This window comes from Mus caroli, unplaced genomic scaffold (assembly GCF_978045245.1).
Source record: "Mus caroli unplaced genomic scaffold, Mus_caroli_1 scaffold_1, whole genome shotgun sequence".
Classification (NCBI taxonomy): Eukaryota; Metazoa; Chordata; class Mammalia; order Rodentia; family Muridae; genus Mus; species Mus caroli.
In genome coordinates this window covers 76,781,550-76,808,615 of record NW_028227256.1, presented here as the reverse complement: position 1 = coordinate 76,808,615, position 27,066 = coordinate 76,781,550, and the positions used below count along the sequence as shown (strand labels likewise).

Genomic DNA, 27,066 nt, shown 5'->3' with positions numbered 1-27,066 from the left:
GAGACCCTGCCCTGACTTAGAAGTCCTCATACATCCTTATGCCAGCCCACTCACCGTTACATTGCTGTATTTCTGTCCTGCTGGTTTTCTTCAGCTTTTCTCAGAGTCAAAGCCATGAGGAAAATGCCAGGATGCCACCTAAGGCCAATTGGGAGGTGAATCCTGTCCCCAAAAGCCACAGAAACTGGTAGCTACATGCCCAGCTCCTGGGGAGATTCTTGAGCTGGAAAGTGTTAAGTCTTGGGTCTCACTTCTTCATGATGCCAGGCAGGAGGCGGGGGTGAGGGTGGGCTGGGGAACAGGCAGCAGGCTAGTCACACAGGAGTATGGAGTCCACAGGCCTTTCTATAACTACCGAGAGAGTGAGCAGCCACAGCTGTGGGGCTGCTCGGGGCACTGTTCCTTACTGAGGGATTTCCTTGAATTAAGGGCTTCCACTATCAGATGACCCCGCTAGGAACAGAAGAGGGTTTGTTTTGAGCTTGGTTTGTTACTGAAGGTCATTGTGAAGTTCCTCTGTAAGAGGGCTTGTGACAGTTGCCCTAGTCCTGGAAACACTGGTCACAGCTTTTCTAAGCATTCCAAAACTGTAAAATTTGTGTCAGTACGGATGGCCAGTCACTCAGCACAGCGTCAACGGTGGGAGTCACCCTTCCAAGGACCTCGCCTCTCAGCATCTCTCATGTATTCGTTGTGTGTGCAGTGCTGGACTCTCTAATCATCTCTGCCAAAAGTCAGTGGTTTATCAGTGTTAGAGCTTCCAAGAGCTATGGATAGCTGGTCAGCTTCGTTATGTTTATAATACCACTCAGTGAGAATGGCATCCTGCTTACAGGTAAGTTTGCAGTGGAATAAGGAGCACACCGGAAGACTCTCTAAAGGGCTGCTCACAGTGCACCAGATAGTAGACCCTTCTCATCGCCTGTGTCTGCATGTCTTGTGGTTTTGTAACCTTCGTTTCTTACACCAAATTCTTCCCTTGAAATATGACGCATCCAATGTCTTAAAGTGCTTACGGAGTCTGTTTAAGCAACAGGGCAACAAGAGGTGATATCCTCGGGGCCTCCATAACTACAACAGCCACACAGTAGGCTTCTGGTGGATGGACAGATTCTTACTTCCCAGTGCCCAGCCACAGATCTATAGCTGGAAGGAAGCAACAGTCTGGGAACTCATCCCTATGCCTGCAGGGCTTTGTCACCATGGCGGAACACCTCCCGACCCCCACCCCCTGACCCCTGCTTTCCTCCATAGTTCATATGTTGGTCACAACAACCTCTTGGGAACTGAACACTGGGGCTCTGCTCCCTGGAGCCATAGACTGAGATGCTTATGCCCAGCATTGGCTGTTACTCTCTTTAAGTTGTATCCCTCCCACCAACCCTCCAGCTATTCTTACAGAGTTGGGAAGTCTAGCCCTGTCTCCTCCACTTTTCTGCAACTTTATTGTGAATTAAAAGTAATAAATTCCATCTATTTATTTTGTGTGGAGGTCAAGAGGACATGTGGGAATCTGTCCTCCTTCTACCATGTGACAGCAGATGCCTTTAACCACTGAGCCCTCTTGTTGGCCCCTGTGCTGATTGATGGTTTTTTCCCCTTCGGGTACCAACACCCAAGCATGGCTGTTAGGTCTTGAGCATGTGATTGTGGTTCTCCCTGTCCCCATCCATCCTTTACTGGGCTTCACTGGTTTTCCTGAGGTGGTTCCCAGTTAGAGAAGGAAGGGCTGGCAAGAGTAGTCCCTGGGCTCCGCCATAGCTGGCTGACACCAGCATGCCCAGTGTTCTTCTCTACGTGGTCAGCTTGGTTCCAGCTGCCGTTGCTGCTGCATTTTAATGTTGCTGTTGTTATTTGAGACAAGGTGACACTCTGTAGCCTAGCCTGGCCTTGAACTTACAGCAGTCCTTCTGTTTTTTCTCCCCGTTGCCGGGGTCACAGTCACGAGCTTCCTCCCGAGCACAGCTCAGTCACTCTTTATTGCCTACGCAGCAGTAGTAACACGATGGTGAGAAATATAGCAAATGATTATGGAAAGTAACTGCTATTTTCAAATGACATTTCTTGCATAAATAAGTTCAAAATACAAGGGAAAATGTCATTTCTACAGACTATCTGCAGATTACTGGATTTGAGATGTTTAGTGGCCATCTACCAAGATCAATTTTCCTGTGAGCAAGGTAACGCTACCTATTGCCCTGTGTGGCCGGTCTTGCTCTGTAACCTAATTTTCCTCAGCAAGAGTCACTTTCAGAATCTGCTGTGGCTGGGGAAAGGTGATGACTCAGTTTCTGTTTTACTTTATGCACCCAGCCTTTTTTCCTTGGCAAACATAATTTGATGATGTCATTACAACAGCCATTTTATGGATAAGGAAATTGAGCCTGAAGAGATTTAAGTCAATTGCTTATGGCTGTAATTCTGATCCACCTATGCTTATGACTGTAGAACCATGCTGCCTACTGAAAGAATGAGGTGAATCCACAAATGTCTTATGTGCAGGACTGGATGGCAAAGCTGAGATTTCATGGACCAGACAGTCTATGGCAGGCATTCACCCAGCTCTACACTATAGTTCAAAAGCAATGCTGAACAGTGAAGGCCCTCCTGGGCTCCAGCACCACAGACCATGGATAGAACTCAGTGGGTGCATTTGGCAGTCTGCTCTGAGTTTTACATATATGATCTCAGACTCATAGGTGCCTTTTGTGTATATATTTCCATTAATTTGAAAGATGGTCTTGTGTTTCTCCCCCTTGTAAAGCTGTGTGAGTAGTCGACCCACCCACCCTTGTTTCTAAGCTGTATATTGCTTACCCCACTAGAAACCTCTTATCCAGGATAAATAAATAAATAAGCAGGCTATGGTATTAAACCAACTCGGGAAACTTTTTAATTCAAAAACTCTAGGTCTATGAGATGACTGGGTGGACAGCTACATCTCCTGTGAGCCTGGCCGCCTGTGTTAGGTCTCTGGAGCCCTCAGGGGAAAGGGAAAACTCCTGAAAGTTGTCTTCTGCTTTCCATTGGTGCCCTGCATTGTTCATACAAGCCAGCAACAGCAGCAGCAGATGTAGCAAATCTCTAGCGCCAGTGACACTTTTGCAAAAATGAGGGGTTTATGATAGTGTTAGGCATAAGAAGAACTGATCTTTAAAGCCAACATCAAAATTTATCATCAGCTGTAGAACAAAAAACTGGTAACAGTGAGTCTTAAATCATCATAGCAACTGCTGTTTTAGGTGTGAGATGGTGTGTGTGTGTTTGTGTGTGTATAACAATGTATCTTTGTGGTTATAATTATCTTTTAATTTAGAGAGCCTAACAATACATGTACCTGGCCTCAAACTCTTAAGAAATTCTCCTGCCTGTGCTTCCTGGGTGCCACTGTGCCTGGGAGAGGCTATAATTCTGAAGCATGGTAATATATACTACTCTCAAACATAAATATAAATGTATGCAGACTTAAAGCCGATTCAAAGTTATGTAAGTCTGGTGAATTTTGTATAATGTCAGTATCTCCCTTCACCTACAGAGCTCTTGAATGCAACTAAAGTAGTCCTGGGATAGTCTAAAATTGCTTTGAGTACAATTTTGTGTTCTGTTTTCTTGGGCAGAGTATGAGCCCAGAGCCCAGAGCCTGGAGAGATTGCTCTGTCTGTAAAGTGTCTGCCACACAAGTGGACCTGAGTCCAGATCCCCAGCACCACAAGCTGGGCATCATGCTGATTGTCTGTGATGCCAGCATTACAGGGCAGAGGAGAGGAAAGAGGGTGGAAACAGGCAGGTCCCTGAAGCTTGCTGGCCAGTTAGCCCAGTTGAATTGGTCAGCTACAGGTCCAGTGAGAGACACTATCTAAAAACATAAAGGTAGCATTCAAGGAAAGAGACCTAATGGCTGCCTCTGGCACATGCAGACATGTATACTGAGAGGTATATACTGCTCCCCCTGGCTGCCCTACCAGATATAGATAGATGATAAATGGATAGATGATAGATAGATGGATGGATGGATGGATGGATAGATAGATAACACACTCACACACACACACACACAAAAGAACATAAGCCTGTTGGAGTGAGAGAAACCTTTAAGTTATTTCCAAGTGGCACACGCCTTTAATCCCAGAACTCGGGAGGCAGAGGCAGGAGGATTTCTGAGTTCGAGGCCAGCCTGGTCTACAAAGTGAGTGCCAGGACAGCCAGGGCTACACAGAGAAACCCTGTCTCGAAAAACCAAAAAAAAAAAAAAAAGTGGTAACTTCCTTTGAAGTTTTTTTTCTTTCGGTTTGGCTTTTCCTTTTGGGCTTTGAGACAATGCTCTGCATGCAGCCCAGCAGGCATGGAACCTGCAATGTATGTAGGCAAGTTGGCCTTGAATTTGTGATCTTCCTCCCTCTGCCTTCCGACTGCTCAATTACCAGCTTGTACCACCCAGCCCATCTTTTCTTTATTTTAATTCAAGCGGCGCATGTCTGGTTTATTTTCCCCTGGCAGCGTTTCCAGTGTGCTTCTTTCATTGTTAGTTTAAATGATTTATGCTGAGTGAACCCAGACAGTTCTGTCTCCAAACATTCAATTTTACAAATCTCGTTCCTTCCAAATTTCAGAAGACAATTTGGAGTTTCTCTTGTTTGAGAAACATATTTTGTTGTCCATGATTCCTGGAAGAGAGATGGGTTGGCTGTAATGAGTGTGTTTGTGAAAGAGGCCAATACTGCTAATACAGCCACAGCTCTGCTCATTACAACGGGTGTGTGCTGTTGCATAGGGGAGTAATTCTTTTTTTTCTACAGGGAAAAAGTTAACCTGTGGTGGGTTTCCTGGCTTGCTCACACATGCCACAGGATTGGAATTCAAATGCCAGTACCCTTCATTTTTAGAGTCCACTTAATCATTGATCTTTTCTGGGGAAGGGCGTCAGGGCGGTGGGTTGCACAGAAGCACTGGTTCCTGGAGGAGCATCCATGGTACTGTAGGAGTTCCACGCAGATGAGACTGCATGCTGCCTCACTTCTACCAGAACTCTAAAAGTAACTGTGAGAAGATCTAGTGTTCCAGTTTAGAATTTAAGTCATGGGGAACTTCAGTTATATTTTTAATATGGATAATTTATTTTTCAAGAAGCATTTTTGTCTAATTTTTTAACCTAACCCATATAACTCTTCTTGATAGCAGTGTACTGGAAGATGCCTTCCAGTGCTTAGCTTTTCTCACAATGTGGTCTCGGTCTTTTCCACAGCCCCTTGCTCTGCCATGGCATACCATCACGACAGCAGGCGGATATTTGTGGGCCAGGATAATGGGGCTGTAATGGTAAGTAGGTCCATGTGTTCAGTATGTCCTGCGTAAGACGACCCCATGATTACTTATGCCGAGCAGGTTGTTTGTCATGAGCAGTGGCTGGTTCATTATAGATGTTAAACTGAAGATGGGTTCAATTTAATTAGTGCTTGTAAATCAATTTCCATGGGTCTCAAAATGCTCTCATGGTTAGAGTCTGTGCACGGGTCACCCGCAGAGCACAGCCTTTTTACAGTAGTAGACTAGAGACCTGTAGATGCCGCCGCCGCCGCCTTTGGCACAGTGCGTGGCGGAGAGAACCTCTGTGTACGTGTGTGTTTCTGTAAGACAGAGCTGAGAAGAAGGGTCAGCTCCAGGAACTCCTGTGACTCTGAGGGAAAGCTGTGTACCTTGAGCCCCCTTTGGTGTAGGATGGAATATTTAAATTTTCAGTCTGTTGTTGACTGTTGCTTTTGAGCTTGTGTGTACATATCTATTTGTTTCTTTAAAAGAATTAGAACGTGTTTGTCAGAATGGTCATCATTCTTCATGTGCATTTTTGTGGTCTGCGGTGTTGAATAGTCATTAGGTCAAGTCAGCACCACCACTTTGGAATTGCAGATCATGTGCACATCCCCCAAGGAACGCTCGCATCCATCCCCAAGGAAGATGCATACGGTTACTCCCCAGAGCATCTCCCCAGCTGCCTGTCTCCAGTCTACCTTCTCAGAATGTTTATCCTGCACATTCTGTGTGAATAGAATCATGTTGCATGTGTAGCTTCTTGTGTGTGTATTGAGGGTCTTCCCTGTTGCAGTTTGGATTAGTTACCTCATTCCTTTTTATGGTGGACTAGCATTCTAGGTGGAGCAGTCTCACTGTGTCGACTGATAAGTTAGTTGGCATTGGGATTATTTCCATGTGGGACTGTTGCAAACATTGCTACTGTAGCATTGTGGATATCTCTGTGAATCTGCACTTTTCAGTTTGTTGACTATATGGGAATGGAATTTCTGGGTCATATGGTGACTGTTTAGTATTTCAGAAAATTCTTTATCCATTTTTATTTTTATTTTTGAGAGAGAGAGCAATATGCTTTATAGCATAAACTACTCAAGAACTTACCACCTTTGTGCCTTTACCTCCAAAGTGCTGATCTTAGAAGCAAGTGCCATTACCCTGTGTGCTGGGTTTAGTTTATAAGTTCTTGCTTGGTACTAGATATCAGACTCCAATCAGATACACAATTTGCCAAAATCTCTCCTATCGTAAGGATTGTCTTTTCAATCATTTTTAAGTTTTGTAAAGTTAAAGTTAAGTTTATTGTCGTCTTCTTCTTCTTCTTCTTCTTCTTCTTCTTCTTCTTCTTCTTCTTCTTCTTCTTCTTCTTCTTCTTCTTCTTCTTCTTCTTTCTCTCTCTCTCTCTCTCTCCTCTCTCTCTCTCTCTCTCTCTCTCTCTCTCTCTCTCTCTCTCTCCTTGCTTGTAATTGTCTACAATATCTATGAAGCTATTAATTACCAGGTTCAGGTCATTTTCTCATTTTCATAGGAATGCATTAATCTGTGGCCGTCACTCTGAATGTGCCTAATCCTGTCAAACAGATACTTTACGCTTGTCCTTTCTTCTAAGAGTTTTGTTTGAGTTGGTGGAGGGTATTTTAGCTGGGTGACACTGAATGATAGAGGAAGGACCCAGGAACTCCTGAGACATGGATATCGGCCAGGTCATGCAAGGCCTGTGGGTAAAGTTTTACATCTTATTATAAATGTAGTGAGAAGCTGTTGAGAGGTTTTAGACAGGCAAATGCTGTGTATGATGTATTTCACAACCCCTTCTACCTCTTTCGGATAGGATTTTCCTACATTGCTCAGGCTGACCCTAGAGCCTACTGTGCAGCCCCCATTGGCCTCAAGTCTGTGATTCTCCACCTCATCCCCTAGAGTGACAGGATTATAGGTGCCTCCTGTATCCTTGTGTCTAGCTGTGTTCCTAAAGGAATAGCTCTTTGGAGATTCGTTTGGAGAGCAACAAAAATGGAAGGGAAGTTAGGTTACTATAGCAACCAGGAGTCTGGACTCAAGGACAGTGACATTAGAAGTGAACTGAGTGGAGTGCTTAACATACCTCCTAGCTGGGTGGTGGTGGCGCACACCTTTAATCCCAGCACTTGGCAGGCAGAGACAGGCGGATTTCTGAGTTCGAGGCCAGCCTGGTCTACAAAATGAGTTCCAGGACAGCCAGGGCTACACAGAGAAACCCTGTCTCGAAAAACCAAAAAAACAAACAAACAAAAAAAACCCAAAACCCATACCTCCTGGCATTTTGTTATAGGCTGAGTTTGAGAGGATCAAGGAGATGTCAGGTGACACCAGATTTGGTGCTTGATGCCATTTGCAGAGGAGGGGAAGGCCCGGGGCAGTCACTGGGGAAGGGAGTGAGGAGGAAAAGCTGAGCTCAAGCTGTAATTAGAAGACTGCCTGTGTTTATATATAAACTGATGTAAGGGCAGGTAATCTTAAAAAGCTAGAAAGGAGGTCAAGATAGGCAAAGGGGAAAGATAGGGCCTAGGTACAAAGACACAAAGGTCATGAGAGAAGAAAAGGGACTGAGGTGACAGAGGGGTGGCGAAACGGTGGAGCAGGGAGAACCATCAGACCAGTGTGTTGGAAAATGTCCTAACGATTATCTAGTATTTTACACATTAATTTCAATACAGCCAAGTAAATACATAAGGCAGCCAGCAGAGATAGTAGGGAGCATACTGTCCCTGCAGACAGAGCACGGCAGTGATAGGAGAGGGACCATGATGGGAAAACCTGTCGGTGGTTATGGTTAGTGCAGGGAGAGGTGGGGGGGTTGAGGGGGTGGGCACCATGAAGGGAAAGCCTGTCAGACATGAGAAAAGGGTTTTACTGAGAAGGGACAAAGAGTCGTGTGTAGGTTAAAGAGCTACATTGTTGTTTTGTTGATTTGTCTTTTAATGTAAAGATGCCTTGATTATGTCTAAGGACTAAGAAAAAAGGAAAGTTATAGGCTGCTGCCCCGGCATTCATACAGCATTGGCAGGGGCCAGGACTGCTCTGCACACACAGAGTAGCAATTAGTAGCAAAGCTCTGCCTGTCTTTTTCCAAAGCCTTTCTAGGGATGTCATGATGCAGCACGCGCTCCTCTGAAATAAGAAGCCCTCAAGTGTGAGCTGCAGGCCCCTTCTCCAGGTGGCCGTCTCCCAACATCCTCTGAGGGATTCTTGGAGTCCTGCTTTTGGTTGAAGGGCAGGCTGCTGCTGTTACTGCACATGGAAAGCTGTGACTGCAGCACAAAGGGACGCTACAGATCTTATCCTGTTGTAGTCAGCAGTCGATCCCCAGGTGGGCCCGCCACCTTGTCTAGGTTCTCATTTACAGTGCTGATGAACTTTGGTTCCCAGCAAAGCCAGATGGAGGACAGGAATTCTGTCTGTCTGTCTTTCTTTTGGTGTGTTTTTCTCACTCTTGGTCAGTCTACAGTTTATAATGTCTGCGTTTCATAGTGCCTTAACAATTTAACATCGATCAGTAGGATTCTTAGTGCATACTCTCTTGACTCTCATTTATTCTTTGCATTACAGAAGTGTTTGCTTTTTTCCCCTCCTAGTTATTTGGAGAATCAGACTCTCAAAGGACCCTCCACAGTCGTGGTTTAGAGGGTATATTTATGCACACAACATGCATATTTTCCTCATTAAATTGCAGAGCCATTTCCATGTTTATTCTGGAAGTCATCAACTGTTGCTAACAAGTCTTTACTGTTTTGCTCCTTACGCATTGTCTTGAGAGGCTTATTAATTATTTTTATGGAGCCGAAGCAGCGAACTGAACAAGCTTTTGCAGGTAGAGCGTGTGGCTGGCTTGTGGAGGAAGCACTGGACTCGGGTCTGAACTGGCCAGCCAGTTTCTTTGTAGGATTCCAGCTTAAAGGAAAGGGGGGCCTAGGACAGGTTTGCCGGGTGGAGCAATTTCCACCCCTCTGTAGCTCATCCTGAGTGCTGTGCCACTTTGGACCTTGCTTCATTTTTCAAGTTGAGCTCCTGTCGTTTTAAGAACTGTAACTTGTCTTTTTTATTGCGTATGCTTGCTTTTAGGAATTTCACGTTTCTGAAGATTTTAATAAAATGAATTTTATCAAGACCTATCCAGGTAATGACACACACTTTGGCACGTGTACACATTTAGATACACACACACACAAAGCTAGAATGTCCTCTCCTATGATATAAGGTAGGTTTCCATGTTAACATTTCCATGTTAAGGCACTAGTTATATGAGAGAATATAATAAATTATTTACCATCCTTTCCTGCTTCCTGACTTTTAAATTTTTGTATATTGGGTTACAGTGCAAGATTTAATTTCACCATTCTTTCTATTTGGAGGAAGATATGCACTGTTTCCAGGTTTTGATTAACATACAGCACAGTATACATGTGTGTGTTTGTGTGTACATGCATGTGTCTGTGAGTGCAATTAATAGTTAGGTGTATAAATGTGTGTGCTCTTGACTGTGACAATGACTCAAGATGTTTACTTTGGATGACTTCTACTTAAGGTAAATTCCTGCAAGCAGCACAACCAGGTCACTCACTAAGCTGTTATTTTAATGCTACAGAATTGGTTTTGCAAACTCTTGCCAAGCAAGAGTGCAGCTCCCTGGGGAGCCCTCTTGCTAGACCTTCGCAGCACTGCTGCCTTAGTATTTGGTACCAGATCGGCAGAAAAGTTAACAGTTTTAAAAATGGCCTGAGCTTTACTTAGTGTTGGTCATTTGTTTTCCGTGAATGTCCATTCGCGATGTGTGCCTCTGTTCCCAGGGAATTGCAGTGTGTTGTAACTGAGTTAAAAAGGTGTCCTTTGGAACATCTGTGACATACACATTTTATAAAATATGTTTTTAAGTTGTCAGAGTTCTCTCTGTGCTGTAAGTTTTGTGGTGGTTTTGTTTGCATTTCATTGGTAACTCAAAAACTATGTGGAAGGCTGACTAGGGTTTGCCCCGTTTTTAATTTTACCCCAAGGGAGAGTTTAGAGACTGTTGGTGAGGCAGGGTAAGCATTAGTGAGCTTCACCGTCCTGTCCTAAAGAAAACACTGACAAACTTCAACAGCAGAAAGGATCTGAGCCTGTAAACAACACAGCTCTTCCTGAGATTCAGTCTGAGGTCCTGACCGTGAGCTGAGAGACTCACGCCTTGTCCAGTTTGACAGCCACGGATTTAGTGGGGAAAAGTGGGGTCAGTGAGATCAAACTCATCCTTTACTTAAACTTTATTCTATGAATAAAAGCCACGTCTCTCAGCTTTTGTATCTGAAATTAATAAGCACCTTGTGTATATGGAAATTAGAAATACCATTAAATCAGAAAAAAGTGAAACAAAAGCCACTCAGACCACAGCAGTTGCTCAGACACCCAGTCACCAACCAGGGGTCAGGTAGCTGGAGCCCAGAGCTGAGAGCTGGAGCCCCCGAAGTTTTGGGGTCCTCAGGAGCATGTGGTTTGTGTGCATGACAGTAACACTGCCTGCCTGTGTGCCTCAGGTCTTCTGAAGCCGCTCACACGGCTGGGGCAAAGGTCTCCTCTTCTCTTTCTCACCTCTGACTACACTCACTAGCTAGAGCATTTATTAGACACCAGCTGTCTGTAAAGCTTTGTGCCAGATGAAGCCATCATTCCACAGCCTGGAGTGGCCTGCAGTCAGCCAGAAACATTTCAGAGACTGAGTTATAGAAAGCTTCCTCCAGCTGGGCGTGGTGGCGCTCGCCTTTAACCCCAGCACTTGGGAGGCAGAGGCAGGAAGATTTCTGAGTTCGAGGCCAGCCTGGTCTACAGAGTGAGTTCCAGGATAGCCAGGGCTACACAGAGAAACCCTGTCTCGAAAAAAAAAAAAACAAACAAGAAAAAAAAAAAAAAAAGAAAAGCTTCCTCCTTTCTCAGCCACTGCATCAAAGAACTTCACAGATGATCTGTCTCTATAAATAATAGTAAAAAGCTACACAAAAATAAAAAGAAACCTATTTGACAATGATTTGTTTAAAAATGGGTATATCTTTTATTAGATAAGTACAAAAGATATACAGGTAGGTATACAAGTTACCTTTCTGGTTGCAGTGCCCAAAGACCTAACAAAAGACAAATTAAGAGAGAAAAGGTTTATGTTATAAAGTTTGAGGGTCATACACTGCAGTCATCAACAGCTACAATGTACCTTTGCTGTCCTGAGAAAACCCCATAACTGTCCGTATAGACTGAATAGTATTAAGATTGTCAGAACAAAAATTAAAATGCTCCTTTGACCACAGTTATGCTGCATATTCTCCCTTGAAGATGGAATGGGTTCTGTCTAATTAGGAACTTGTCACAATTCCTTTCATAGAGCACTTCACAAGAGATGGTTTTCCCACTTCTATCATGTTTGATGTTCCAAATAGATTTTAAGAACTAGTTGAGTACATATTACTTTTAGCTTCAGAAGATATCATGTATATTTAAGAGGCATTTAACTATTATAAATTATTTTTATGACTTAAAAAAAAGTCAAAAAGGGCTAGTGAGATGGTTTTGCGGGTAGGAGCACTGACTGCTCTTCTGAAGGTCCTGAGTTCAAATCCCAGCAACCACATAGTGGCTAACAACCACCCATAATGACATCTGATGCCCTGGTGGAGACAGATACAGTGTACTTATGTGTAATAATAAATAAATCTTTATTTTAAAAAAAGTCAAAAAATAAAATGTTTCTTTGAATTTAGTAAGGCAGACAGATAATTTTTTTAAAATTTATTTCTCTTCTGTTACTGGAATACTGGAATCTTTCTTAAGCACTGGTGGTTCCTCAGTGGCTCCTGGCTTCTGACAGTCTTCCATTTGGGGTGGTCTGGGGCTTTGGGAAGAGCCTGTGCCAGTGCCCAGTGCGTGGGGGAGTGAAGAGAGGCAGACTGTCTGGAACCTTCCTGGGACCATGCCTGTACAGCCCCTTTTACGCTGTGGAAGCTGAGCCCCAGCTCTCTCAGTGAGGAGAGGTCCTCCTGTCTTGAGGGGCACTGACCCTCCCTCTGTCTCCCTGCAGCCCACCAGAACCGCGTGTCTGCTATCATCTTCAGCCTGGCTGCCGAGTGGGTGATCAGCACTGGCCACGACAAGTGTGTGAGCTGGATGTGCACGCGCAGCGGGAATATGCTTGGCCGCCACTTCTTCTCGTCGTGGGCTTCCTGCTTGCAGTATCCTTCAGAGTGCCCGACCCCTCCTCCCGATTGTTAGCTGCTCTGAAGACAGAATGACCCCTGTGGATTTATCCTAAAACCCAAGAACCTCTGTGTCTCCTTTTCTTTGGTATAGAGTGTATCTGTGAAAAATAATGTATTTTCTGTGAGAGCTGTTAATTATTTTTATACAAAGTTGTAGAGCCAGGCTAATGCCTGCCCTTCATTCCTTTCATTGCAAAATGAAAGACTGTGCCTCACCCTGTGCTTCACAAGTGGGCTGCCAGGAGTGGCATACAAAACTTCCTTTCATGCTTTTTTTTTTCTTTTAAGGTGACAGAGGGCTTTAATTCTTACAGTACTCTCACAGGTACCTCAAGATCCCAGACGATAACAACCCCTGTTTTCACATCCCAACTTTACCCATAGTGCACCTCTGCTCCAGATGACCTCTGGTTGCTGTGTGCACCAGTGCTGACAGGAGATGCACTGACCGGAGGTGATCAACAGCAGACAGCACCCTGGATAGTTCGCTCTTACAGTTGAATGGAAGAGCAAAATTCCTTTTCTTTTTGCCCCACCAAAAGTTTTCATTTAAAACATTTGTTATAAGCCAACAAGATGGCTCAGTGGAGCTGGTCTTTATTGCCCCAAGCCTGATAACTCAAGTTTGATCCCTGGGTCCAACATGGAAGAGAACCGACTTTTGAATGTAGTCCTCTGACCTCTACACTTGGTTCATGGATGGTACCATGGTGCACCTCTTGCACAAACAAATGTAAAATTACTTAATTTTTGTTACAAATGAATGTGCAACATGAGATAATTAAGATAAAAATTTAAAATATACTGTACAGTTTAGGCTCAAGGAAGAAGTGCTCATATATTAATTATATCATATTATATTATATTCTAAGTGAGCTTTTCTGTCACGTATAAACCTTCTCATAATAGCTTTGCAGAACACGGCTCGAAGTCACAACCATGGCCTGGCTTATAGTTCTCCTGACCTCTGCCTCCTGAACACTAGCCGTCACTCTTGTTTTCTATACAGTGCTGGTGTTCTACAAGTGTCTTGGTTACAGAGTGAGCAAGGAATGAATCGCTACCGGTAATTAATATGCTTCAAGCTGGCTGCTACAACAGATAGCTGATGTCGCATTATGGAACTGTAAAGTAAGCCATTGTCGTCATTTAAAGTTGGATTATCCCTAGGCAAAAAGGAAGATAAGTCCATGTCCTGAAGTTGCTGTCAGTCTGACATCATTTGTATAGATATTTCATAAAACAATATCACGATGAGTGTGTGTGTGTGTGTGTGTACGCACACACTGTCTTCACTATTTAACAATTTTAATGGATTCTTACAACTCGACTGTAACTGCCTGTGTGTCTTCTCCACCGGCTCACATGACGTTTATTGCTGGTTCCTGTGGTCCTGCTCTCGATGTACCAGCTGTTGGATACTAGCTTTCCATAAGATCTTTTGCTTAGTTTTTCTTCCAGTGTCTGCCTATCACCTATTGTCTTTGCTCATTGCCTGTCACCGTGTGACTCCAGATCTGTGGCTGGCGTGGCTTGCTCTGTGCGAGTGTGTTGAAATGGGTCCATTACCTTTCCTTGACTGCTCTCCACAGGTATGATCTGGACACTCAGCACGCCTTTGTTGGCGATTACTCGGGACAGATCACCCTGCTGAAGCTGGAGCAGAACACTTGTTCAGTTATCACGACCCTCAAGGGACATGAAGGTGGGCTCAGGTCACCAGCTTTTCAACTAGTTCAGGCATCCAAATTCAGTCCTCAGCTCTGTGGTTTGGGGAGTGGTCCACTCCTTGAGAACTGCCATATTTCAGTTTGAGTTCCGTGTGTTGGGATTGAAAAGAAAGCTGAGGGTCAGGTGTGAGGTCTGTTTGATACATCAGAAATCCTGTCTAAATTGTTCAAATGGATGCTTTGTATTGCTTACCGTGTTTACTTATTGGTTGGTTGGTTTTTAAGGCAGGTCTGATGATAACCCAGGCTAACCTGAAAGTTCATGTGCAGCTCAGGCTGGCCTCAGTTCATAATAATCCTCCATCAGCCTAAGTGCTGGAATTACAGTTGGGGGCCACCATACCCAATAACCTTTAAAATTACTGTTTCCATAAGAACTTTTTTGGGAAGTGTGTGCAGTACTGGATCCCAGGCCTGGTTCATGCCAAGTAAGAACTCTACCTCTAACTTATGCCCCCATCCCCAGACCATTTCTTTTAAACAGACCTTTGGAAGAATTCTCATTATTGCTGTTCTGCTTCTGTTAGTTTCTGGAGTGGTACCATTAGAGAAACTCCATGGGGTGGTCAGCCTGGCACTTGGTCAGTGTACTCTGAATCAGGACTAGGTTCGCTCATTGTATGCAGGCAGGTCTCTAGAGCGGAATGTAAAATTCCTGGTGGCGGAGTTGTGTAAACTTTTATGTACATGTGGGCGATAAGTTCATTTCACTGAGCTGAAATGCAGTATGGACTTTATAGAGGTTGTTGGATCTCATTTCTGTTGAGTCACAGATTGGAAGTCTGGGGTCCTGTAGTTTAGACTGAAGAGCTGAGGACTTGTTGAGAGGATTGATGTGGCTCTGTTTCAGAAGGTACTTGTACTTAGTACCTTGTGCTTAGGCTTCCAAGGGCAGCAAGTTGGGCATCTCCCACACTTCAGCTAAACCGTTTAGATGTACTAGACTGTCCAAGATCAGGGACTCTGGGGGAGGTGAAAGGGAAACGAACGTGGAAACTCTGTGGCAGAGAAGCAAAGCTCCCGAGCAGCCCCTCCCAAGCACGGCAGATTCTCTCGTGACCTCGGAACCTTTCAGGGTCTCAGAGCTTCTGAGGGCAGAGCGGGCGCTAAGACTCCTTAGTGGTTTTCCAGGTCAGCATGTTTCTCTGTGGTTTAGGCCGCTGACTGACACATGAGGGCCATTGGACTCAACAGAATTCACGGGGAAAAAATGGGGCCACTGTGCTCACTTTGCCAACCTCCTTTCGTTTTGTCCTTGGCGTTTATTCTGCTTTGAGAAAGCTTATGTGAGAAACTGGCTTTTCTTCCTTTCTTGTGCACGTGACTTCTTCACTTTCTGTATACCTCCAGGAGAATTATTAGCCTGTGCCACTGGCTCAGGATTAGTTTGTTAGCAGCTGGTGCCTAGATCAGTAGTAACCACTGAAGACACCCTCCCTGCAAGAGAAATCTCTCCATAGGAAAGATTTCCCCAAGGGCATCCAATTTGATAAGTTAGCAGTGTATGAAATGTAAGGGCTGAGTCAGTCTGTCTTGCTTCCTTTCTTCCTTTCTTTCCTTTCCTTTCCTTTCCTTTCCTTTCCTTTCCTTTCCTTTCCTTTCCTTTCCTTTCCTTTCCTTTCCTTTTTCCTTCCTTCTTCCCTCCCCTCCCTCTCTCCCTCTCTCCCTCTCCTCCTCTCTCCCTCTCTCCCTCTCTCCCTCTTTGGTCAAACTTCTTTGGCATATTTACGTAGTAAACTTACTTTTTTTTTCCACTAATTTTCATTCTAGAGTAAATGTCTGTAGATTCTCATGGGTCAGGGTGACCTAGATTTGTATCTTGTATTAAATGTGCATGACAAGCTGTGCATATTTATTCATGACATTTTGGGTTTTTTTTTTCTCTTAAGTTTTGTGAACTGATGTTTTATATCTAGCTACTTTATAGATTATTGGTACAGAACAAGGAAAAACTTTAAAGGCCTTCGTATTGAGAGCTATATGGCTCAGAAATTCTCAACTTCCAAGTTTGGATAATGGATTTACAGTGTTTTCTCCATGACTCGTGAGATCGTGGTTTGAATGACCCTTTGTTTGCCCAAATAGATGTTTTACTCCAAGCCTCAGATGATGGTTGGGCTTCCCACAGTCAAGCCTGTGAGTCCTGATACTGAGTTCTGTTTGACCCCTCTCTCACATCCCTAGGTAGCATCGCCTGCCTTTGGTGGGACCCTATCCAACGGTTACTCTTCTCAGGAGCATCCGACAACAGCGTCATCATGTGGGACATCGGGGGACGGAAAGGCCGGACACTCCTCCTTCAAGGCCACCAGTATGTCACCATTTGGGGTGGGGATCAGAGGCAGGAGGGGAGGGTACTCTGTCCTGTCATGTAAGACAACAGCAGCCTGATTGGGCCGAATTCACTTTAACTGCTTCTGTCAATCCTGAGTAAAAAGAAAGTGGAGTGTACGGTGTTCTCCCTTCTCAGTCTCCTCACCACTCTTCTCTCCCAGTGAGTGGCTGCATGGAGTGGGGACTGAACTTGAAAACTTTGACCATGGCAGATTGTGTGTACTAAAAGTACTGGAGGCATGAGCAGTTTATTAAACCCTAAGATGTATGTCATCAAAAAGTAAAGTGTATATCAGCAGCCATAGTCACTTGAACTCTGACATTGTAATACTTAGGGCGTGCCTTCTAGCATTCTAAAGGCAGCACCTCCTTTACCCCCTCACCCCATTTTTCTTTCTTCCTTGTTGCTGGTCAGACCATGGCTGTTTACTGTAATTAGAATCCAGTTGAAATTTAGCCAGGAAAAAAACTAGATGCCAAAGTTAACCGGTCAGGAGATGACTTGCCTGGCATCTGGGTCTAAGAGCCTTCAGGAAGAGGGCAGAGTCCTCCTACCCATGTGTGCACATGCGGCACCTGTGGCTGTGTGTGCAGATGGCTGCTCATGGTCCTCGTGATCTGACACCTTCTTCATATGAACTGAGTTTCAGTAAGAGTGACTTTCCATTTTGGTTTTGAATAAGGAAATAGATTATGGTGATGGACACACAGATCTGTAGTCCAGTAATCTCCAACATGTTTAGTGCCAGATCCAAAAGGAGTGGCCATGGATAATGTGTTAAAGCATGCTGGGTGAGGCTCGTCGCACAGTCCTCCTTACTACACCAAATACATAGTGATAAAGCAACAGCCAATAATAGAAAGAAGGCAGAATGCTGAGCTCCGGGGGTGAGCTTCCGGTTTTTCTATGTTGACATATGACTTGGGTACCACTTATTTGCAGTGACAGAGTGCAGTCACTGTGCTACCTGCAGCTCACAAGGCAGCTCGTCTCCTGCTCAGCAGATGGTGGCATTGCAGTGTGGAACATGGATGTTAGCAGAGAAGAGGTAAGAAGCAAGAGCTTGGTAGGCAGGCAGGAGGGTGGGCGGTTTCAGAGGAGAGCCCACTTTGGCTTTTCAGTTTTCTACCTTGCAGGCTGGAAGGTGGCTGAGAGGTGAGCATACCCTGGCTTTCCACTGCTCCACCTGGGGATTATTGCCTAACAAAGTTCAGCCTGTCTTTTAAACTTTTAAAAATTAAATTCTTTTACTTGTATGTATACATGTATGTACACATACATGTAAATGTGATGTGTATATATTGCATTTGTGTATCTGTGCATGGGTGCAGGTTTCATGTGCATGTGAAGCCAGTGGTCAAACTGGGTGTCTTCTTCTCTTGCTCTCTATCTTGGTATTTGAGACACCAAGTCTGGTGCTCACTGATTTGACTGGACTGGTTGGCCAGCAAGCCCATGGGTTTACCTGTCTCCAGCTCTCCAGCCCTGGGATCACAGGCTTATACCACCATGTCTGGCTGTTTGTGTGAGCGCTTGCTGACTCAGCCTTCTCTGCCGTGCCGTATTCTGTCCTGGGGGAGAGTTTCCGGCATTGTTGAGCAGTCCGAACAGATGGGCAGCATTCAGGTTGAATATCAGCTTGGAGGACTCTTTGCAATCAGCAGCCTTCTAGCTTATCCATGAATTTGGACTCCTGGAGGCCTTCCAGACTATTCATTCAGGTTGCTCCAGAGCATTGCAGCTTGGAAGCCCTGAGAATGATGTCACAGGGCATACATAGTGAGGCAGTTGTCGTCCTGGGGAAAACGCACCTCTGTTCTCTGCCTCGGACCAGCCTCAGTCAGGCCCCCCTCAATCCTCAGGAGAAAATCTCGGTTACAGATGGGCAAGGAGTTGGCGACGAAATGGGTGACAAACAAATAGGAACACGCTGTAATTTTTCTCAAAGTGAGCACCAGTCTTATCAGTGACTTTTACACAAAACAGAGGAATGCATGCAAAAAGCTAACAATTGGGGTAAAAATTACTGTGAACAACTGGGATCAAAAGCAGCCCCACCTAATATCGGCTTAATCTTAGAAGCCAGGGGCAGGGGCTTCACGCCCTTGTCTTAGTTCCAATTCTAGTCTATTGTATAGTCCACCTTCCCCCTAGGCCATTGTAAATTCCTGTGTATGGAATTGACTCAGCTATCTATAGTTCTAAGTATTTACTCTAGTTCCTTCTTAGACCACAACCTTCCTTCTTCCTAGATAACGGTAAATTCTTGCATATGAGAGTAGCTTACCCTAAGATTTCTAACTCTTATCCATTGAAATACTGTAAGAAAGCAAGCAAGACCCTCCACATTATCGCTGGAACAAATTGGGAGCACTCATGCTTTGGGAATGCCAAGGTTCCAGGAGACTAAGATTCCGTGAACTTTTTGCCTTGGGACTGCGTCCAGGTTTTGGGGGCCTGTCACCCATGTCACTACTGGAGTGAATGTAGCAGTTCTCTGCTTTTATTTTGCATTGTGCTGTCTTCCACTACGTCCAAACTGATACATTTTTCTTTAAGGCAATCTGATTTTTAGATTTCTTTGAGCCCCTAACTACTGTGGATAAGTCTAGATAAGTGTTTTAATCTCTGAATATCTATTTCCTTTTCTATAAAGTGAAATCATTGCTTGAGACGATGTCTAAGGTACCTTCATTTTTTTAGAGTCTGATCATCTGCTCATTTGAGTGACACCACTGTGACTCTGCTTGACCTTGTCACCATGAGGTTCTTCAATTATTCATCCCATGCAAATTTCTGAAAATAGATCTGGTAGAGGGGTGTGCACATCCTTAGGCTTTTTATAGCTGTCATCAGATGGTTTCCAGGCAGGATCTCCTGCTCATCTCTGCTGGCACCTGTGAGGTCTGACTTTGCTCAGTGACATCGATGGCTCGTAATGGTGATAGAAGAAGTGGATCTAAAGAAGGAAGATGGAGGATGGTAAAGACAGGTTCACTCCAGAAGCATTATCAGGCACATACAGGATGGCCGTACTGCCTGACAGCTTAGGGGAAAACACATGGTAAATGTTGGGTCTTACCTACAAGAAATTTGCCATCCTGTAAAGAAACGAGACTGCTTTATAACTGATAAAATGTGCTGCCTGTCAGAAGTATTACTAAGTGCCAGGTTTCCTGCCAGCTTTGTGTGGCAAGCCAAACAGGAAACTCTGGTTGCATGGCTGCTGATTAACTTCTAGTTTTGTACATTCTAAAAATCTTTTGGTAAGGCTTGGAGTGGTGTGTTGCACCACATACTTCATACCAGCTCTGCATTGCTGCATGATAGGGCTTTCCTTGCAGAGGCCTGCTAGGACTGTGTTCTGTCTTCCCCAGCCTCCAGCTCTACACACCAGGAATGGCTGGTGTGCAATCTGTTTCTTGGATCCATCCTTCCTGCCTTCCTCTGAGAGAACAGAGATGCAAAAGGGAAGGTGTACTTCCTGCATAGCCAGGCACAGCTGTGGGAGTCTTTTGGGTTTAACTACTCTGCCTTCACCCCACGTTTGTTGTCCTTTGTACATTCTTTTAGAAAATGCAGTCAGAAAGTTGGAGCATCACCCTTTCTTCAGATTACGTAACGCTGGACTGTAATTGTGCGTGTGGGAAAAGAAAAATACAGCCCTGTCTGTCAAGGTGCTTCCTGTGGGCAGAGACGACTTCCTGCTAGTCATCTCTCTAATGGAGCAGGGGGAAATTCTATCAAAAGAGGCATTATTTCTAGTAGATACTAATTTTTTCCTAGCTAGGGAAATGTAATACAAAGGTGAATAGTCTGTTGTCTGTGAGGTCTGATCCTGTCTGGGACCCAGTACAGTGTCCAGGTCTTCCTTAGCCAGCAGCCAGAGGATAAAGCATGGTTCTCCAGATCCACACTGCTCACCTGGAGTGTCTCTGGACTGTTTCCAGCCCACCGTGGCTATGAACTCCCTCCCACAATAGACCATATTTGCTTCCCTGACAGAGTATAATTAGGGCTGTTCCTTTTGGGAAATAAGTATGAATGAACAAGTAACCATAGTTACGGAGAATATTTAAGCAAGCAGACTTCAGAATGTAGAATACTGTACTTACCTATCAATACAGTGTAGATGAGTTAGCAGTTAGTGGCAGTAGTAAAGAGGGATTATTAATAATTCCCTCTGCTCAGATTAGATGGAACAGGATGCAGAAACGAGATAGAAGTCAGTGCTTTGTTAATATCCTCCTTTCTGGGCTGAGAATGTTGCTGAGTGGTAGAGCATTTGCCTGGTGTGGGCGGCCGGGCCCTGGTTCACCACCCCTCACTGTGCTGCTCTCTTTCTGAGGGCAGAGTCTCATGTAACCCACACCAGCCTGGGACCCTGTCTGTGGCCTGAGCAGGGCCTTGGCCTCCTGGTCTTCCTTGCCTTCACTGCCTGAGTGATGGAGCTATATAAGCATGCGCCACCTCCCTCTACTTCTGTAGCTCTGGGGATCAAACAAACCCAGGGCTTCCTCCATGGGGCAAACAGTCGGCAGCTGAGCTTTGTCCTCAGCTCTGCTCTGCTCTTCTCAGAGCAAACAGCCCCTGTTCTCCATGGACAACACTCACAAAACTAAACGGCTTGCACTAACCTAAGGCTTAACACCCGCTTCTGAGTAGTAACAAAATAAAATTACAGATTTTCTTGTTTTAAAATTTGTTCCAAAACATATGTCTATTTATGCACTGACTATTGTTTGCTATCTCAATGTACTAAAAACATATTTTTCCCTTCCCTTGTGCTCTTCTGCCCTCTAGATCAGCAAAGTAATATGCTGTCTTCTTAACCATGGTTTTCTGAAGCCAGAGCTCAGCTGTCACTTCCCAATCCTGAGTTTTGAGACCCCATGTCATAAAGGGGACTAGAGCCCTTTTTTCAGAGGCTATGGGAAGCATGGTGGACTATCAGGAGAGATAGACCAGCCTCTTGGATTTTCTGTGGTCTTCAGCTTCTCTCTGACTGTGGACAGTTGCTCCAGGCTGTAAGCCACAGTTCCTTTGCCTGAACAGTGGCAGTAGTGGTGTTCTGGGTCCCTTTGCTTGCTACACAGATTTGGTGAGTTTAAGCACATCAAGCACTGTGTGCTGCTGGGATTCACAGCGCCTTTGTACATCAGGCACTGTTGAGAACACTTACACATTAATATCCTCTTAGGTGTACAGCCTTACAGGGACTATACCAGATGAGGAAACGGGGGACGTGGGAAAGCTAGGGTTGGCACGTTTGGGATCTGACCAGAGTGGTTCTGATATTAGAAAGTAATGGAGAATTGCAACTGAGTGACTTGGAAGCACACAGGGATGTCTGGGAGCCCGTTGACAGGTTGCTTGACTGCTCTGTGAGGGCTGCCCAGGTAACTAAGCAGAGCTCTTCCAGGGCTGAACCTCTAAGGCCTCTGAGGATGGCATTTTAAGGAAAGGCCCAAACTGGACATGCCTCCCTCATGCCTGCACGCCACTGTTTAAGATTGAGGCTAGCCTGGTCTAGAGAGCGAGTTACAGAACAGCCAGGGCTACACAGAGAAACCCTGTCTTGAAAAGAGAGGGGGGAGGGAGAGAGATATACTTTTATCACTAGTAGCCAAATTGACAGTTAGTGGCTAAGGAGAATGACAGTTCTGCATGGTGTCTGTCTGTGAAATGAAGCGGGTTTCTGGAGCCTGTGAACAGTTAAAAGTCTCCCATCAAAGCTCTTTCCACACTCAGCCCTTCACTAAGGAAGCTGAACACTGACTTTCCTGTAGCGCTCACGTGCTTTTGTCCTGCTGTGACGGCTCTCAGGCACACGGGTCTCACTGGATTTGAAGATAGCTATGGTAATAAAGCTGACATTAACTGCACCCACAACTGCAGGACCTGCACGTGACTTCTACTAGACATAACACCTGCGTGTCTTCCCTGATCTTAAATGTCCACAGGCTGTGTCCCCAAACCTTATCTATACCACTACCACCTCTGTTGGTCATGTATACAGAAGTTCTCCCACGTCCGGGTGAGGATCTCACACAGGCACTCGTCTGTCCATTATTCTTGTCATCTCCTCTCATTCCCAGCATCCAGAGACCTTCCTACATCTCGGCTGCCTCCGGGTGTTTATGTGTGCCCTCCCCTTCCTAAAGGCTGTTGTATATAGAAACATCTTAGCGGCGTGTCTAAAATAAGAACTGGGGAGGTCCAAAGTTTTGAAGAAGTAGGAAGAAAGATGTAAAAGGCAACCTGACCGAGGTCACCTTTCCTAGGGTGTCACCGTCACTGCCTCTCTCCCAGCAGCTGACCTGGCTCAGGACCTGTGATGCCGTTACCCTCTCTTCTTGAAGTGTCTTTTTCTGGCATGGTAACGTTAGGATCAAGAAAATGAGTTTTTATTCTGTGATCTGGACTTACTTATAGAAAACAGTCATGACTACCATTCTTATTATGCCCCTGTACCATCAAGTGCTTAAACACTGTCTTAGAAGCAAGGATACTCCCCCCATCGCCCCCCCCCCCCCAGTATCTTGTTTCAACAGAAATGCACTGAGAAGGGCCATGTGGCAGGGGGCAGTATATGAAGACGGCACACTCATTGGTCAGTGCGGGAGAAGAGAATAGCAACGCTCCCTGCTCAGTGGTAGGAGGAGTGGACCTGCTCCTGAGGCCTGGCAGAATAGGGGGAGGTGCAAGGCTGTCGGACACGATGCCCAAACAGAGCAAGATGTTTTTTTAGTTGCTCTGCCGTACGGTGGTCCAACGAACACCAGGAGGGAGTTCAGGTTAAACAAGAAATGGGTTTTGATTCAAGTGGAGATAGATTTCAGATAACTTTAGCATAAAAAGAGAAATAATATATATTAATGATTCTAATTATTCTCTTATTTGTAGGTTACCAATTGTACGACCCAATAAGCACTACTTAAATGGTCACAGTTAAGTGAAAACACAAGCGGGAGTCGGGAATGGGAGTGCACATCTGTAACTGTAGCACTTAAGAAGCTGAGGCAGGAGCTTTGCTGAAAGTTTCAGGCCAGCCAGACTATAGTGAGACCAACTCCTAAAAGCAACCAACCATATAAAAACAACAGCAGAACATCTAAACACCATGGGATTGATCATGGGAACCTCAGCTAAAATGTAATGTGGGATTTAAAAGAAACATGGAGTCCAGAACGTTTCAGAGCTCTGTGCTAACGTCTGAAAGGCCAGTGTAAACGTGTAGATGTTGGCTTTGCCTCCCTGCTGCCCCCAGGCTCCTCAGTGGTTAGAAAGCGACTCCTGTCAGAAGTGTGAGCAGCCCTTCTTCTGGAATATAAAGCAGATGTGGGACACAAAGACGCTGGGCTTGAGGCAGGTGAGTAGCCAATGTTTGTTCTTCTGGAAGAATTTTGCATCTCATTATTTTTATCGTTAATTCGAATTTTTAGAAAATCATACTTGCCGGGTGGTGATGGCGCACGCCTTTAATCCCAGCACTCGGGAGGCAGAGGCAGGTGAATTTCTGAGTTCGAGGCCAGCCTGGTCTACAAAGTGAGTTCCAGGACAGCCAGGGCTATACAGAGAAACCCTGTCTCGAAAAACAAAAAAAAAAAAGAAAAAAGAAAATCATACTTTGTTCTTACAAATGTGGTTCCTCCTCTATTGTTTTGTATCACGGCCATGTGACTGACAGTGAGCATGACCAAGTTGGGCCTGTATAATACACCTGGATCATTTTCATTAAGACTTTCTCAAATCCCTTCATTTTTCTTTTTAACTGAGAAACTTGCCCCCAGTACCCTTACTGGTAGCACTGGGTACTCATACGATGCCTAAGTCCTGCTGTGAAATGCATCTGGCTGATCATGATCGTGAGAGCATAGTGATCATTCACCATTGGTGAGGGATTAGCCTAGCATTTGTGTGTGTCACTAACTTTGCTTTGCTTTCACTCAAAGAGCTGCTCGTCAGTAAAGCCCCATCCAGCCTGGCAGCCAGTACTGGGCTTCTGTTATTTCTTATTACCCAGAAATGCCCAGAAATGGCTGATCCTGTGTGATGCTTCACCCCCCCCCCACCCCACACCCCCGCGCTTTTTTTTTTTTTTTGGTATTTTTTTCGAGACAGGGTTTCTCTGTGTAGCTCTGGCTGTCCTGGAACTCACTCTGTAGACCAGGCTGGCCTCGAACTCAGAAATCAACCCTCCTCTGCCTCCCAAGTGCTGGGATTAAAGGTGTGCGCCACCATGCCCAGCTGTGTGATGCTTCCATAGCAGTGAACACCACATTATAGTTGGTGAAGTATTCCTTCTAAAGAAAACACCGAAGAGTAAATTTTATTCTTATGCATTAATAATTAGTAGGAGAGAGAGAAACAGATAGATAGATAGTCACTAAAGGGTTAGTGGTTAAGGTCTGCTACATTCAGTGGTAATAATTGCAGTGTTCTGGAAAGTTCTGGAGCTTATTTTCTGAATCAAGAGTTTGCAAAGCCAAAAAGAACATTAGTCCTCCGTAAAGACTATTTAAAACTTTAACTTTAAAGTTTTTAACTTTAACTTTTTTCTTTGAAGGAGGAATAGGTTTTTCTTGCCAGAATCTCCAGCGACTGGGTTCCTAAAAGAGCTTGAGTTTGGTTTGAATAGTGCTGCTCTTTGTGGACCAGACAGATATAGCTGTTGTCCCCAAACAAGGACATTTTTATTTGAAGACCCTGGCCTACTGGGACATTTCCTGATGTGTGTTCCAAGTGTCAGTGATGATGCAGTGGGAGCTGGGGTCTATCTAGTACATTCTCCCCGAGTTTACAAGAATGCAAAGCTAACTCCTGTCTCCTCCACCGCCCTGGCAGCATCACTGCAGGAAGTGTGGGCAGGCCGTCTGTGGGAAGTGCAGCAGCAAGCGGTCCAGTTACCCCGTCATGGGCTTTGAGTTCCAGGTTCGAGTTTGTGATTCCTGTTACGACTCCATCAAAGATGAGGAGTGAGTGCTTGCTGGTCTTCATCTTACTGCATCCTGCCCTCTGTCTGATGGGAATCTGCATATGGGTAGCCCGAGAAAGTTCTAGAGAGATTTCTACCCATATGCTTATCTCTTTGGAATGTTTCTTCATTTGTTTGTTTTTAATTACATTTTTTTGTGGGTGGGTTGGGCCAGTGTGTGTATCACAGCTTGTGTGTGGAGGTTCAAAGACAACTTGTGGAGTCTCTCCTTCTACCCTGTGGTTCTTAAGGATCAGACTGGTGGAAAAGTGCCTTGCCTTGCCGAGCCATCTCGTGAAGCCACATGACCCGTTTTTAAAAAGAAATTTCTGTCCTACCTTTGTGACACACACACTCTTTATCTCAAGCTGCCTCACTGGCTGGGACAGATTTTTTTCCCAAGTACCAATGAGGGTCGTTGGAGTAGTCCTGCAGCTGACAGCCCCATCCCACAGGGCTGTGCAGAGACAGGTCCCTGTGTAAGTAAGTGGGCAGCAGCAATTGAGCTGGCCGACTTTTGTCCACTCATGCCAACTCAGTTACGGGAAAGACTGGAAAGACCTGTGTTCTTTCTTCAGATGGTCTTAGATAACTTCATCAGATGTTTCCTGATGTGGACAGATCCTTTGGGAGAAAATGGCTGTTATTTTTCCCTTCTCCTGAGCCATGGCTGCAGTAGCAGAGGCCTGTGTCCCCACCCATGACAGGGAAAGTCTTTTTTTTTGTTGTTTTTTGTTTTTTTTTTTTTTTATTTATTATATGTAAGTACACTGTAGCTGTCTTCAGACACTCCAGAAGAGGGCGCCAGATCTCGTTACAGATGGTTGTTAGCCACCATGTGGTTGCTGGGATTTGAACTCTGGACCTTTGGAAGAGCAGTCGGGTGCTCTTACCCACTGAGCCATCTCACCAGCCCGGGGAAAGTCTTTTTTTGTATCTTTGTTATTAAATGATTTCAGAAATATTTCTAATGTTGTTAAGAGCAGCAGCTTGCAAAGTGTGGCATAGTGCATTGCTGTTTTGTTTAGAATAAGGCCTATAGACAGATGAAGTAAAGCCCACTTTCCACTCAGAACCAAGGAGAGTCATAGATTGGAGGTCCGGCCAGTCCATGACGGGCCGTGAGCTAACAGAGGGAGGGCTGCGCCACGCCTCTGACGGTGGCAGATGCTCACTGGCATCATTTACTACATTAATCATTGCTCATGATCTCCAGTGCACTTCTTCCTTAGTGCTATGGGCCCATGGTTTTATGTCTGTGTACCAGGCTCTCCAGTGAAAGGAATACATTATTTTTATGCTGAGTGACTTAACCTTTTTGAGGTCTTGGCTTTGGGACCAAAGCCTCTATGGTTGAAACCTTTTGTACAGCCTTGTTAATTATAAAACCATTGCTATATTTTTAGAAGATAATGGTAACATTATTGTGTGTAAGCCATCTACATTGCTAAAAGATTGCTTCTC

General features: G+C 44.9%; 1 protein-coding gene across 1 annotated transcript in view; it reads left to right on the top strand.

Moving 5' to 3' along the window:
- Positions 1-27,066, top strand: part of Wdfy1 (WD repeat and FYVE domain containing 1) — a 52,704-nt gene that overhangs the window by 21,469 nt on the left and 4,169 nt on the right. Inside the window, exons 3-10 of the mRNA XM_021169465.2 lie at positions 5,243-5,316; positions 9,406-9,460; positions 12,383-12,533; positions 14,153-14,265; positions 16,475-16,601; positions 17,568-17,673; positions 23,896-23,997; positions 25,473-25,603. Of these exons, the coding sequence (XP_021025124.1) occupies positions 5,243-5,316; positions 9,406-9,460; positions 12,383-12,533; positions 14,153-14,265; positions 16,475-16,601; positions 17,568-17,673; positions 23,896-23,997; positions 25,473-25,603 (859 nt within the window). The remainder of the gene's footprint in view (positions 1-5,242; positions 5,317-9,405; positions 9,461-12,382; positions 12,534-14,152; positions 14,266-16,474; positions 16,602-17,567; positions 17,674-23,895; positions 23,998-25,472; positions 25,604-27,066) is intronic.